Genomic DNA, 14961 nt, shown 5'->3' on the forward strand with positions numbered 1-14961 from the left:
AGGATGTTACATTTTGGGAGACGTCTTCATCTGATATTTTCAGATGTTCAAAAGAAATTGTACAAATCTTGTCAGTACATAGCTGTGGTACTGTTGATGTATTGGAACTCTGCTAAAAAGCTACAAGTGCAGAGTCTGAAAATCAGACTTAAAAGGTAAATGTGGGATTTTTACCCGAGCCTCTGAAGAGCTCATTCCTTTTCTTAAACTGCAACGTAAGAATTCTTACTACCTCCTTGAAGTTTTCAAGCTGTCATTTGGTGCTGCGTATGTTTGAAAACCAGCTCTACAATAAAAGATAGATACCCTAAACCACGTAAGAGACAAAATGTATTTTGCTGCGGCTGAAGGTGCTGTTATGTCTCCTGTTGCAGAGAGGATTAATGAGATGATCAGCTCTGCTAACGGGATCTCAGACCTTCTGTCCTGAAGTTAAGATTACTGCTGATTGCACTCTTCATGTGTGAATAGCATACTAGGTGGTTTCTTACGAGTGAATGTTTGGCTACCTTTGAGGAAAAATGCAGTCTTAGCGAAAGCAGCTGCCGGTGGATGTGATGTGCTTTTCGTGTGTTTTTTTCCTGACGTAGAATGTGAAAAATCCTCACGACTGACTTTTTTTTTTTTCCTGTTCTGTTTTCATTTATTAGCTGTGTTGGTGGGGCTGTGCCATGACTCGAAATGGCGAACTGAACCAGATTAAAGATCATCTGACCAAATGTTTATTTTTCTTATGCCACAGTTCCCCAACGCGCCCAACTACGTGGTGTCGCGACTCGCCGTACTGACGTATCGCAGGAGGTCTGCGCCTGCGGAGGGAACAAGCAGGGACTGCTCGGGTTGTTACTGCACCTCACCCAAGTATGTGTCCAGCACTGCCCAGGACTACCATTCTGCAGCTTATCGGTTTGCCTTCATGTTCGCTATTCTAAATAATTTAGCAGCGGGACCGAGCTGTGTCACCTCCTCGTTCATCTTCTGTGTTCCAGGTCGTTTGTGAGTTCAGCGACAGCACGGATCCTGGTACGGGGCTTTGCGGGACTTTGTGGACTTACCTTCTGTCCTGATGGTAACTGACTGTGTATCTTTACTTTTGTTTCCTATCGTGTAAGTAGTTATTAGGCCACGAGATAACCTTCTGTTTTATCCAGGCAAATCTAGTTCCTTCAGAAGCTTTAAGGAAATATGGTTGTTTCAAACATGGCAGGTTCTGGAGAGGTTTGGCTTCTCTTTTTCCTGGACTCAATTTTTTGCACTTAGAGTAAGTTCAATTGTACTTTACCAGTTTAAAGATTCTGGAAAGAGTGCCCTGGCCCTCATGATAGGATCCCTTATGTCCCTTGTGAGCAGATTTATGCTCATAGAATTTTCCGCTTCCTCCGTATCCTGGCTTGTGTCCTTCACCACCCTGCAAAGAAAGATTTTCATATATATTGCAAGTTACCTCATTCAAATTATCGTATGCACATTGTAATCTTTGTTTGTGATCACTGAAATGTAATACTCAAATGAGAAATTTAGAGGTGTTGGAATAAAATAATCTTTTACTTAATAACCAAGGATGAAGGAAAATAGTAGGAAATTATCTGAATGTACTCAAATCTGAGGGAAGTACCAGTCTGTAAAAGAAGAATTAATAATAAAAAAAAAAAGGGATACTCAGAACATTAACCTGCATGACAAAACTTAAAATGTTTCAATTTCATGAGTTCTAAGATGTCAAACACGTCAACTAATTTGTGTTGTTCTGACAGTGAAAGAAATGCTTAATGGCTTGAAGGTTTTAATATTTTGTCTTAAAATGCAAGTAATTTAGGTGTCCGTCTCCTATCAAATCAGACCTGTGGCAGAGAAGTAGAATTTAATTAGCTGAGAGATCACTGTGGGAAGAACTGGTCTAATAGCTGTTTAGGCAGATTACCTCTTACTGGAAGGGGTTGCAAGGAAAGGTGGGACAAAATACTTGAATTAGTGACAGTGTTAGTTTTGCAGGCTTTGTAAGAGCAGTTGGAACCGTGGAATAAGCACCCATCTCGTTCCAGCCCTCCCTCCCGGTTTTGTCCTTCCCGGGAAGAAAAACGCAGCAGATGAGTCTTCCAGGAGTCTTTAAGGGGAGAGAGCTTTGCCATGCAGTGGATTTTGCTCCCTTTGTGCTAAAGCAAAAGAAATTATCGCTGCAAGGCTGTCAAGTTGCTGGATAAGAGCAAGCAACAAAATTACCGTCTGAAAGTGCTGTGGGAGGAGGGAGGAAAGTGGAACAGGAAAAGCAAAATAGCAAAATTGAGACAAAACAGAATTATCACGTTGCTGCGGCAGCTTGAGGCAATGGAGCAAAGTATGCTTTGGCCTGGTAAACAAAATGGCTGTTACTGAAAGCACATTCATCACCTACCCAGCTAAATCTGGTGAGGGATAATCCTCTTCCCTGGACATGCAAGAAATAGAAACAACGAGGCGATGATCACTATGGAACAGAGCATCTGGGTGTACCGTGCACAGATGATGAAAATGCAGTAAAAAGAATGAAATACTGGCCAGCTAATGAGGCAGGGGTTGAAAACAACGGTCTGTACAGTCATTCCATGAAGCAAACAAGGCAAAATTCTTTATTATGATTACAAGAACTGACTTCACTAGCCATGGTTTGTCGGTATTACGTACTTTAGAAGCCAACTGAGCTTAGTAAATGTAAGGACAATTCCTGGTGGGTGAGGCTTGTCTGAAAGCATTACCTATTATTAATGTATTACATAAAGCAATCACAACATCAACTGAATATAAAAATCCCTGCGAGTGGCTTTAATTTGTCATGCAGCAAGTCAGGAAGTGCACGAGGAAGAGAACCATGGCTTTTCTGTTTTAGTCCTTTGCTTTAAATATCCCCAACAATAACTCCACATTTTTACTTGGTGCCATTAAAGAAAATGAATCAGGCTTGCAGCTGAACTGTATAATCTAGCCCACAAAAGATCCTGGATGTTGTTTGAGCCCCTGAAAACGCTTACCTTTGCTTGCATTGGGGGAGGTGTACGGGGTGAGACCTAAAAACCAACACAAAAAAGTTGTAAAACCAAGGCAATATTAAATGTAGGGAATCATCAAGCCTTACATATTATCTATGAGTTAGCAGGATTAAGTGCTATCTAAGTAATTGCACCGAGAAGCTCCTCTGCTGTCTTAGGCTTTGCCTAGAACACACCAGAGTTTTCTCTATTTTTAAACAGAAAACATTCCTTAATACAGCCCGTGCTGAAGACACAAGGACAAAACCTGTAAATGGTGAAGCTGTATAATTGTGATGGTGGTTGTTGAAATTTGACTTATGCTAATGGCAGGTTCACCCACTTTTTTTTTTTTTTTTTTTTTTTTTTTTGTAGCGTTTCAGTGTTGTTTGTGCTTCCAGGTAAAAATTGGTTTTGTATTTGAATGGCATGACGAGCTCGAAGGCACAGTACAATTCACAAGGCTCAAAATAATGGCTAATGATTGGGGAGTATTTGGTTACTGCTGGATCCTAAAGCAAATGTTTCATTTTAGTGTATAACAAGAAGAGAGGAGAACTTACAATGTTCTTGAAGAAGTGGACTACAGGGTTGTCGTCACCAGGCCGGCCATGCTGAGATCTCTGGGGGATGGACCCTACGTGGTGGCTAGCCCTGGCTGCATGTATGTCCTGAAAAGCAGAACAGGCATATCGCCAAGTCAGCCAGGAAGGAAAGATAATCGGCGAATGTACGAAGAGAAGAGTCATTTTCACCAGGAATGAAAAGAAGAGAAGAATGCCTTGGAAGTCTACGGAGATTGCAACCTAAAGTCGTCAGTGCTGGCAAATACAATGTACGTATTTTTTAATACAATGGCAAATACAGAGTACGTATGTGGACATATGTTGTGCATATATATATATGGCTGTACGTGTTTTTAATGTTAGAGCCCAGTGTGGAATTAAACCTGTTATTGGAAAGTTCTGATAACAGAAACCCGTTAATTTTCCTTCTTTCATAAGTAGGATTGTAGAATGTAGTTTTAGAAATGAAACCTGAAATGGAGAAAAACTTAAAATGATGAAATGATGTTGGGTTGTTCTCCGTGCGTGAGCAGGAATGGATCGTGTATCGTGTCTCGGTTCCCAAAGACTACATAACACTGATGAACTGCAAGAGCAGTGTTTTTCGGGGGAATGAGGGAATCAAATGAGACTGACGATACGTTCTGTTTTCAGTAGGGCTTCCTGAGCAATACATAAAGAAGTCCAGTAAGCAAAGGTAAAATAAATAACAGAAATAATACATTGGCAAGTGTGAATACCTTGACTGGTGCTTAGATCGTGCTGCATCTGTTGCAGTGAAAATAGTGTCAAAAATTTGGTGTAGCTCCTGCTATCTGAATACAGTATGATAAAAGTTTAAAAAAGAACTCTTACATATGACTGACCCCATTACAGACATCTGCCCATCACTGCAAAGGTAGAGGCACAAGGCTTCATGTTCAGAGCAACAGATCTGAAGTATGTTCAGTGGGGAACAGAGAAGGTAGGAGAGAATGAAAATAACAACAGTGCTGCAATCGTTCTGGTCGTGTAAGGGATTCCCTGAGAATACGGTGATGTTACAAGCATCATGCGGACACAAAAAATTTTCATTGGCCTCTAAAATGAAATGGAAATCCATAGTGAGACAGTAGCTCACATAAGCACTTCCCCAGTAGCACAAACTGAGTGACTGGGAAACATTATGAATAGTTACGAAAAGAAAGTAGATTTTCAATCACACGCAGAAAAACATTGATCAACTTGCCAGGGAAAAAGCTTCGTCTGATTGTTGGAGCAGGAGTCCTGCCTCATGAGCGGTTTGGTGATTTTTGACAAACAAGTTCATACCTATAGAACAGATTTTCAAAGGTTTGAAGAGTCTTTTTGCACTTTGAGTGAAGTCTCGTGACAGCAGTAGCTTTCAGAATGACCCTGACCGCCTCAAGCTATTGCTACTGAAAATGGCTGTGCAGAGATTTACATGTTCTAAGACTCTTGAATAAAAGGGCCCATGAAACCGTCTGGTGTTACTGTTCAAAGCTGCTACATGGAAGCTTTATTTTTAAGTGAACAGTGTCAGATCGTGTGATCTTATGTGAATGAAATGGATTTATATTATGGTGGATCATAAACAATGAGATGAAATATCCATCTTCATGAGTGGCCTTCTAGGTTATATAATTCTGAGGAGAAATGAAATTCAGATCTATTGTTTAGAAGATGAATTTCCTTAGGATAAAATATGAGCCAATGCAGAGAACTTCAGCTGGTATTTATCAGCGTAATTTTTCGCATGCTGATGATATGTAGAGATTTACTGTTTAAAAACCACGACTTTCTGAATTTTATTGGATCTGTGAGATTTCTGGTGTCAGGCAGTCAGTCCTCCTTACACTCCTGCAGCAGGTTCTACTTTGTCACTAGTTGCCGTGTTGCCAAAACAGCCTCTTGCTGTCGTGATTTGGGAGAGGGAGCCAGTAAGGCATCGACGCGTGTTTAGAACAAGTTACTTGAGCCATGTGCTTGACTTTTTAAGCTACGTTCAAATGAAGCATCGCTTTGCCACTGGCACCAGCTGACTGCCATGTCTTTGGGATAAATACCATGATAAATGCTGTGCTGGTGCAGATCTGAATGTCCGTCTGTAGCAGCAGGATCTGGCTGCTTTCTGACTGCAAAACCATTGCAGTACGTGACGCAGAAAACTTCAAAATCAGATTTGATTGCATGTAGCCTGCAACTCCGCATTGGGCTATGGCTTGCCACCAGGCAGTTATCCCAGAAAAGGTGGGATAACAGGTTTTTACAGTTTAGATGAGGTTGAATTTCCTGATCAATTTTTCGGTGCTAATAATTTGGCTTATTGAAAAGCTTATCGTGTAGTAGATACAGACTTTGTTCTGTCTGCAGTGCCAAATGTCAGCAGAGTCTTTGACTGGGTCCCCCTTTAAAGCTTATTGGGTAGTAGCAAGTCTGAAGCCATTTTTAATGGTGGTTCTATATGAGATTAATACCAGGGTTTTCCCAGTGTTACAAATACAGTGCTTTCCTTTCATGTTATCACCAGCAAGCTTCGTCTGTGGTCAGAATCTTCCATGTGATTCTCAATTTGTGGCAGTTAATCATGTTTCCCTTGAATTTATTGTTAGAATTACTCTTCCACCTGTAGTTTGCTCTTTCAATTTTTTGGACTGGGGTGGGGGTGCAAAATCCAGTGGTTTTTTCTGAGATTGCTCACGTTCATGATTCATGACAATTGTTTCCTTCAGAAGAGTAACAACTGAAATCTATAGGTGTTAAAAGTTAAATTTGCATGGATTCAGGCAATGCTTTGCTGAATGAAAGAGAAAACAAATCTGGTTTATCTTGCTAGCATGGCCTATGGAGGTGGTGTTTTATAATTGGACTTTTTTGAATGAGCTGATCTAGACATTGCACATTTCACTAATACATTCAGAAACCACCATTTATCTTTAAATATGCTTTAAGCGCTCGGGGTGGGGGGGGGCGGGGCGGAGCATTAACCTTAAAGCCTAATAGGAGTACAGCAGAGCAACTGTGTTTTAGGAAAAAGTGACATTTACTTGTTTCTTTGCGTTCTGGGTTTCTATCGCCCGGCAGCTGCAGCGAGCTCTCCCCACACCTCTCGTAACGTTGTCATGAATTTTCAGTCTTGGGAGCGTTGCCAATAAAAGGCAAGCTTGGCTTCCACATCTATATGTTATGAAATGTACTTGCAAGTATAATCTTCAATTCAGAGCCCTTGGGTACTGCTTGTGAATTTGGAAACAGAGGTGCTTCTGTTTGTGCCCTTAAATAAAATTAAGAAAATTACAGTCTCTAGGGTAACTGAACAGTTTGTAGTCATGAGCAGCCTTTCTTTCAAAAAAGTAGGGCAGAGAACACTCAGGTTTTCGCTGTTCCCAGTTAACGTTTTGTTTGACCTTAGTCAAGGATCCCTACTAAGTCAACTGTGCTGTACGTCCAAAAAAGCCAAAAAGGGAAGATTCCTTAATCTCAATAATCTTAATTAGAAAATGGTTGCCAGTACTGGAAGTTTAAGCACTATCTGGGAGATCCCGTGACACAGATGCAGTTTGCAGCTTCTCTGTGAAAATAATAGCTTTCAGGATTAGTAATCTAAATAAGAACACTCTTTAAAAGGTATGTAAAATACCCACAGTTATTCTGTAATGGGGAGGGATTCAATATTGGAAGCCTTTGCAGCTCTTTCTGGTGACGCACAGGGAAGCTGCTGTTTTTCACTGTGCCACCTACTTACGTATTTTGGCCACTAAGGCAAAAGAAGAGAGAGTAAGTTTCAATGTAGTGCAAAGTAAACATACAGGTATTTTAAGTCTTAAAAGGAGCTATGCATTGGCATTGCATTCCCTGTGTTAGCCGTGTACTTTCACATCAACCTGATTAAATGTACTGGCCCAGCCTGTTTTAATATTTTGAAAGAGCTGCTGGAAAAAAAATTGCCATTTCTCTAACACAGTAACGAGAATCCGTGTGTAATTCAATATGTGCTTCATTTTGGGTTTTGTGCAAGATTATTACATTTCCAGTTGAGGTGAAGATACCCGAGTATATGCTCTTCAGCGTTTGGAGACAGCAGGCTCGACCAAGTCTCTTGGTATTTTCTGTGGCACTTAATAACGGTTAAGGGGTGTTACTGTCTGTACCGTAACTCTACAGGAGACTAGAGAAGAGGGTTCTTGTGGTTTTTGATAAATGGAGTGGGCGTTTCTGGTTTGTACGTTTGGACACCGTCTTTGATAATCCAGGTTTGCGATCATACATGCATCTGACTCGAGATGTGGTAGGATTTGGGGGATTAAATTCATTTTCATATAAACAGAATTGCAGCAATGTATTCTATGTGTCCTATTTGATTTTGTTTTCAGATTTGATGCAGAAGTGTAAAAAAATGTGGTTTAGCAGTAGCAGATTTTTTTTAGCGGTATTTCATGGGATCCCTGACTTTGCTTGATATAAACATGATACGTTAGATCTTGTAACTCATACTCATTAAGAGGGACTTTTAAATGCGTATTATAAGCTCTCAGTGAGAGCTCTCATCCTCCACAAGAGGATTGCTTATAACTAAAGATCGCATCTACACATAAATACAAACTTAAAGCTCTAATTCCCAATCAGTAGATGATACACGTTAGTGACAATAATAGTATTAAGATATTTTTGGAGTACTGAATTTATAGGTTTTCCAATACTTTCAGTATCATTATTAGGTATTTTGTTGCCTACTTTAGGATGTGAAATGAAAATCTGAAGAACATCAGATGTCATTTCTGTAATGGCAAAATCCAAATACATATGAAATGTAGAAATAGCTGATTTAAAATGCAATCAAACCAAGTAAGTATTTTTGATATTAGTAAGAATGAAAAACAATGGACATTTTCACGGGTTCAGTGGGTTTAACGGTTTCCGGTGGGTTGTCCTCATAAGAAACCTAATGAGCCACTGAGGGGGAATTTAAAAAAAAAGATACAAAATCTACAACTTTCCAATTGATATCGGTATGAAAAGTACATTTAGATTGCCTTAGAAAACCAAACTGTTCCACAACCTACAGGATGTAATGCTTAACCCCCACTAAGAAATTTGCAACCACACTGGTAGACTAAAATTATCCTTTAAGCGTTAAGTGATGAATACTGCTTGTGCTGGTTTGTGGGAAGAGCAAAATGAAAGAGCAACAGGCGATTTGTAAGAAAGACCACCGCTAATTCTGTGTTGTCCTTGAAATGGGCATCGAATCCAAACTCTTAAGTATAATTCCTACCCAGGTTTGAATTGCTGTAGTTAGTACCATTTCAAAACAGTATTCCCAACAGGAATTGAGCTGCACCCTCTCAGTGAACATATACACTATAATTTTTTTTATATATTTTTTTTTTAAACAAGAGGAGATTTATTATATACTGTTTGACTAGAGCAATCACGGGAAATTTGACAGGCGCTTGTATACAGAAATTGCTTCACCTCGGGGTTCGGAGGTGCTCTGTACGTGGGTTTTGCGTTCCTGGGCGTAGCTGACACTGCAGCAGAACCTTCCAGCGCTGCTACCCAGCGTCTTGCCCAGCAGTGATGGAACATAGAACACGTGTAATGTGAGGATCTATTTCTCCATGCTTACTCCAGTAGTAATATACCTACTGTAAACATGCACTGCTAAACCAGAGCTGTGTTATACTGGTGTCGTTGTTTCCGTTTTCATTCGGGGTACAACCCGAGCTCTGATTTGCAGTTTGTGACTGTGTTTGTTCCAGGCTGTTCACAACTTACGGATCCGTTACAAAAAGCGATGGGAATGCTGACATCTTCCCCACGTGCTGGTCTGCTGGTGACATAATGATTAATTAGCTAATTCAGCAGGCTTTTCTAATCACAGGATGATTGTGATCACAATCATTAGAATCATCACCATCCTTTCTAATCACAAAGGATGAACCACACATCGTTGTAATGGTGCTGTTAATTTTTACTAATGTGGAGGTTAAGACAGAAATGAAGTGACTTGCTCAAAGTTACAGAGAATTGGTAGGGAGAGAGATGTGGAAACCAGGAGATTCTGCCTTCCAGCGTGCCGAGACCATCAGTATAATCTTTGTCTAGAAAGAGGTGAGGAAGAGGAAGAATTCTTAGCAGAAAGATCGGAATAAAAAACACGGGAGGAAAGACAAGAGATGGCTGACAAGTCAGAGACCCAAGGGAGGTGAGAAGAAAGACGGCATGAAGAAGGAAACCATGGAGAACACTGACCATCGAGAGAGGTAAGTGCTAATTGATAATCCAGAACCACTTTTCTCCATAACCCTCTTAGACCTTAGTGACTGGGGTTCCTAAATTAGAAGGTGAGAGGGAAGAATTACTGGAGAAAAAAGAAGAATCAGGACAGTTGTTCAGGATAGTAGTTCTGTTTTATGATGGGTCCTGAGTGAGAGACTGGTGCCATCGTACCTTGTCCAGTTGATTCTGGTGTTGTGACACTTGATAAATGGTTTCAGGAACAAAACCCGATGCTTTAATTTACCTTTGCTTTTCTGAAGCATTTTCCTGCCTAGCATTGATCATTTAATGCAAATATTCTTCATGATAGCAGTTCTTTTTATCTGCTTGGACATACTCTCTGGTGCATACTCAGTATTGTCCTCTGTGCTGTTTTATCAAGTTGGCATAAATGACAGAGATTAAACCTTGTTGAAATGATCCATCACAGAAACCGTGTGCAAGGCTTTGGGTTTGGGGTGGATTGGTGGGTTTTTTTGAGGATAAGCACTCCAACAAAAAAGAGCTTGTGGCTAGTAGGTGTTCTCAAAGCAGTTTCCAGGGTAGCTTCTGCTACCAACAAACTTCACGGCCTTAAGGACTGACTTAACTGTATGTTTCCAAGATATGGAAGGCATCATAGATGAGTAGTCACAATGATAAATTTCTACTGATACACTGCGTATTTGGTGGAGATGCATCTGTCGTTACAGCAAAAGAATGTAACACTGTATAGCTATTGGTAAGAAAGCAGAAGTTTGTAAAAATTTTAAGATGGGCTGTTGCCTAGTATTTCATATAGTCAAGAAGCTCATACAATAAACAAGATGATAATTATTTGGAAAACAAAACTATAAAGCCAGGTGTACGCTATTGCTTTATAGCTGCTGACTAAGAATAACGAGGAGAAACATGTTACTACAACCTTAATTTCTTGAAATACACCTTTCATCTCTCAGGTTGCACACACTCACCCACCCACCAGCTATTTTAGTAGTTCTCATCTTCGAAGGCAGTGGCCCAATTTTGGTTTTTTCTGCCTTTAATAGGTAAGAAAATGACAAGCTAAACCTTTGTACAGGTTGTTAGAAGTACTATTGCCTACATTCACATAACTTATGGGGAGAGTAAAATAGTAAGGACATAATTAGACATGGCATGGTTAACAGCTTATTTCTTCAAAACAAATACTACCCCTCAGAGGTAAAATTTCCAATAGTGCGGTCAGTATAAAATGGGGGGTGGAGGGCAGATGGACCACCCAAAACCTGACGCTTGTACAGTTTCCACGGCATGTTAATGGTATGATAGATCAGAAATGGAAAAGCAGATGCATCATAAGCAGAAGGTGAAACAGAGCTAAGGTTCATCTTGGGTCTGCAGTGGTAATTCAGTATGTTTTACAAACATTTTTTTAAATAGCTTTGTGAGAAATGCAGTAAAAGCACCTGAAAATGGCAGTGGTGGATTTTTTTGGGGGTAGCTCAGAAGTGAAACCAGCTAACTTACTTCAGAGTGAAATTAACCGAACAGGTCAGTCTAACTGGAGACCACTTCAGGAACAAGGCAAGGTGTTTTGCATCAGTACACAAAATGGAAGCCAGCACTTGTCGCTCATGGTATGCACTGACGGAGGTACAAAACCAGGTCAGTAAAATGCCTACTAACTTTTGCCTCAGTTTTCTATTGGGCAGTGTTTACTGTTGTGCAGTCTCAAAGCAGCTGAAGAACAAAAGTCATTAATTTCGGCATTCTAGGATGGAAAGTGCTAAGGATAATGCAGTTCTTCATTTGCAAGAAATGAATATATGTGATAGGAAAAAAACCCAATATAACAGATTTTAATATGAAGCCACTTCTCTGCAAATTTATAGATAAGAAGTAAACACAATGAGAAAAATTTAATGTTAGGCAGAGAAAATCCTCATGCTAAATTTTTAATACAGCCCTTGGACCTTCTGTATGTGAGTTTTGGGGTTCCTGCCTGCCCCTCCTGCTTGTACAAACAAACCACTCCCCCACCGGTACATCATAGTAAGATTAAATCCAGACCTTATTCTCAACTGGGCTGTGGTTGAAAAACAGAGGAATTGCTGCAGAACAGCCAAAGCCAGTTCCCCCCCAGAAGAGCCCAAAGCTGCCATCGCTGCCTCTGCGCTGCTGCCACGCTGGGGCCCAGGCAAAGCCCCCCAGCGAGGCTGTAACTTCAGCGAGCACCCGAGAGAAGCCGTGGAGCTCTTCTTCAGAGCACACTATTACCTCCCTCTTAAATAATCATTATGTCATACTGGTGGACAGAAGAATCTAGGAACTAGTCTAGCAAAGACTGAAGGGGGAGATACTATCGGAAGTTTAATGAAAAGGGGAAAATTTTTTGCTGCAGACTGATTAGAAATGGTGGTCTTGAAAATGCTTCAGTTGATTAATTAGTATTTTAGCCTGCACCCATTACTAAATACATCTTTGAATTTAAGAGGCAAAAGACAACCATGGAAAAGGATAGTAAAAACAGTGAAGCGCAAAGGCTTTTCCTGTCCACCCAATCATGATTTTTCTCTTCAACTGCTAATCCCGATCACCAAGCCCCAACTACTTTGTCCCACTTCTGAATAAACCTTGCCATGCATCTGCTGCTAGGCGGAGCACAAAGCATCTCTAGTACCTTAGCAAAGTTAGTGCTTGCTCTTTCTAAGCCTCGCTTAACAGACTAGTCTGACTTCCAAATTCCTCTTAGAGTGTGTAGTAATTGCTTCAAGCAGTAATTTCCTTGAAAATGCAAGAGATAATTAGTTCCAGCGCATTAAATAATGTGTTAATTATTAAGCATGTATAACACATGAATGACCATATACGTGTTAAATGAACAGGTCAAAGTCAATCCTATGTAATGTTGGCTCCTAAGCCTTTCACTTATCACACGCTGTGTGGTACTCACCTGTTGACACTTGTTTTGTACAGATGACTATTTTTCAAAACGGACAAATCTAAAGCACTCAGAGGCCTACCGTACAAGCTAAAATGAGCTTTAATCGAACTGACAGTTCTGATACACGAGTTCATTTTTAGGTCATTCATCACTACCTGCTACAAAAAAAGAGAAGCCAGATTCCATTCCCATTATCATAAAGTGAGAACACCACATTTAGCAGCTTCAGTTATTTAAAACCTAGTCGTTTCCTTACAGAAGGCAAGTTTTATTCATTTCTGTCCAATACAGTGTTTTAACTGAATTTTATAGAAGGACATACAGCCTCTTTCATGATCTGAAACCCCATCACGTACTAGGAAGTAGTTTGTTGCAACATCTGTTAATGGATTAAAGTATTTAAAACAAATCAAATCATTAGTACACCGATTTTGTGATGTAAACAGTTTAATGAATACATAAAGCACATATAAAGCAAAAGATTAAAACATAATTATTGTTACAACCACCATAAACTATATAACAAAAATTTTTTACAGGCATACTGCTTGCACAGCAGGTTTTACAAAACAGTGTATTACAAGCAATACCACTCCCTGAAAACTAAGATGTGGAAATAAAAATCACAGTAAGTATTGATTTAAATCACATCATATACTAGTCAGACTAGCATTGATTTAACTACTTCTCCAAGTCTTCGTGGTACTGTAGTATACATTAAAGCTCGCACAAGAAATGTGAATAGAGTTCAAGTGCAAAAAGAAAAAAGATGCCTGGATATTTTGATGAACATATCCGTCCGTGACATTATTTAAAACTGGGGTGGGTTTGGAACTGCTGATTCAGAAATGCGGATCCTAAACCCTGGTTCTGCTCAACTTCTGAGAAGAACTTCACCCAGTACTCCTCATACCTTGTATCTGTCTGTAGGAAGGGGAAGCCCCATGTCCTCCTTCTATATTCCTTGCACCCAAACCCATACATATTGGGAAAGAAATACAGGAGCAAGGCTTCATACAGGCAACAGGAGAACATTACAAGACAGCATACAAAACTGAAGCAAAATGTCAAAGAAGAATTGATCTAATCTTTCACTAAGTCTGCCCTCAGCCTATTATTTACTGTCACTCGCAATATTTTGGTTTGTTGCATGTGTGTCAGAAATGTAGTTTAAAGTTTAGTACGTTAATGCATAATGTTAAACCAGGACAGAAAAGTTCTTGTTTCACAATCCCAACTTTCAGTAAGGGGGGGGGGGGGGGGGGTGAGCGCAAACCAAAAAACCATGAACAAAAGCATTTTAAAAACATAAACAACTGCGTAGAAGAAACAAAATAGCACTCAGTACATGTTGAATACAGGCTAATATCTAGGAGGCACAAGAAAGATGTGATCATTTTAACAAACTTGCTTATATGCTTTACAAATGTTTAGATAAATATTCTATAAAGATAAGAAAGGAAATAATTTATAGTTACACTACTGTCTTGCATGCTTTCTAAAATGTCTGCACCGCAGTTTCTGTCTGTCACCCTTTTAAAATCTTTAATACAATTAGATTTAGGCTGTGCACAACGATAGTTTTGTTTGGAATATTCTACCATAGAAAAAAAAATTGTACAAAATTCAAGCTGGTTTTGATTGAGTTTCAGTTACCTACAATCTTGTTGGGGCAGGGGGAACAACAGCGAATGCAGTTGCTGCCCCTTAGAGGTGAAGGAGTATTTCTGTACATTCCAGTATTTCTATTTTTATTTACTCCCATGGGACTCCCATGCGCTCTTAATTTAACTTCAGAATTCCAGGGTAAGGGAGAACCTGCTCCACGGGAGAAAAGGAGGCCACGAAACAGTCCCTGCTTTGTTCTTACCCCACCTTTCCGTACACAATAGTGAATATTATTCATTAATGTACTTTTCAGCTATGGATGCAAGATGAAAATGCCTCCACAAAGAATTTATAATGCGTTTTGCTTGAATGTCAGCCCTAAATCTGTACAAAGAGCAAGTGTTGTCTTTGCATTCCAGCGCTTGCTGGTGTGGGCAGTTGAGAGATACGTGCTCCCACTGGGGCACGGGCTAACTGAAAAAGGGAGACTGCAAGAAAGGCAGCTGCAGAATTGCTTTGAAATGCTTCAAAAATTAATCAGAAACAAGTGCGAGCAAACCAACAGTGCAGCTCTAGGAACTTTTCAATTTCAAGCCTT

The 14961-nt window shown here is 40.0% G+C and overlaps 1 protein-coding gene across 3 annotated transcripts in view; it reads right to left on the reverse strand.

Annotated features, from left to right (window-relative positions):
- MBP (myelin basic protein) overlaps window positions 1–14961 on the reverse strand; it is a 123257-nt gene that overhangs the window by 3096 nt on the left and 105200 nt on the right. For all 3 annotated transcript variants that reach the window (XM_049830481.1, XM_049830482.1, XM_049830483.1), the window contains exons 5-8: window positions 3566–3673; window positions 3006–3041; window positions 2393–2425; window positions 1283–1408 (exon numbers count right to left, since the gene is read on the reverse strand). In XM_049830481.1, coding sequence (XP_049686438.1) covers window positions 1283–1408; window positions 2393–2425; window positions 3006–3041; window positions 3566–3673 — 303 coding nt within the window. The remainder of the gene's footprint in view (window positions 1–1282; window positions 1409–2392; window positions 2426–3005; window positions 3042–3565; window positions 3674–14961) is intronic.

The sequence above is a fragment of the Accipiter gentilis genome, chromosome 27 (assembly GCF_929443795.1).
Source record: "Accipiter gentilis chromosome 27, bAccGen1.1, whole genome shotgun sequence".
Classification (NCBI taxonomy): domain Eukaryota; kingdom Metazoa; phylum Chordata; class Aves; order Accipitriformes; family Accipitridae; genus Astur; species Astur gentilis.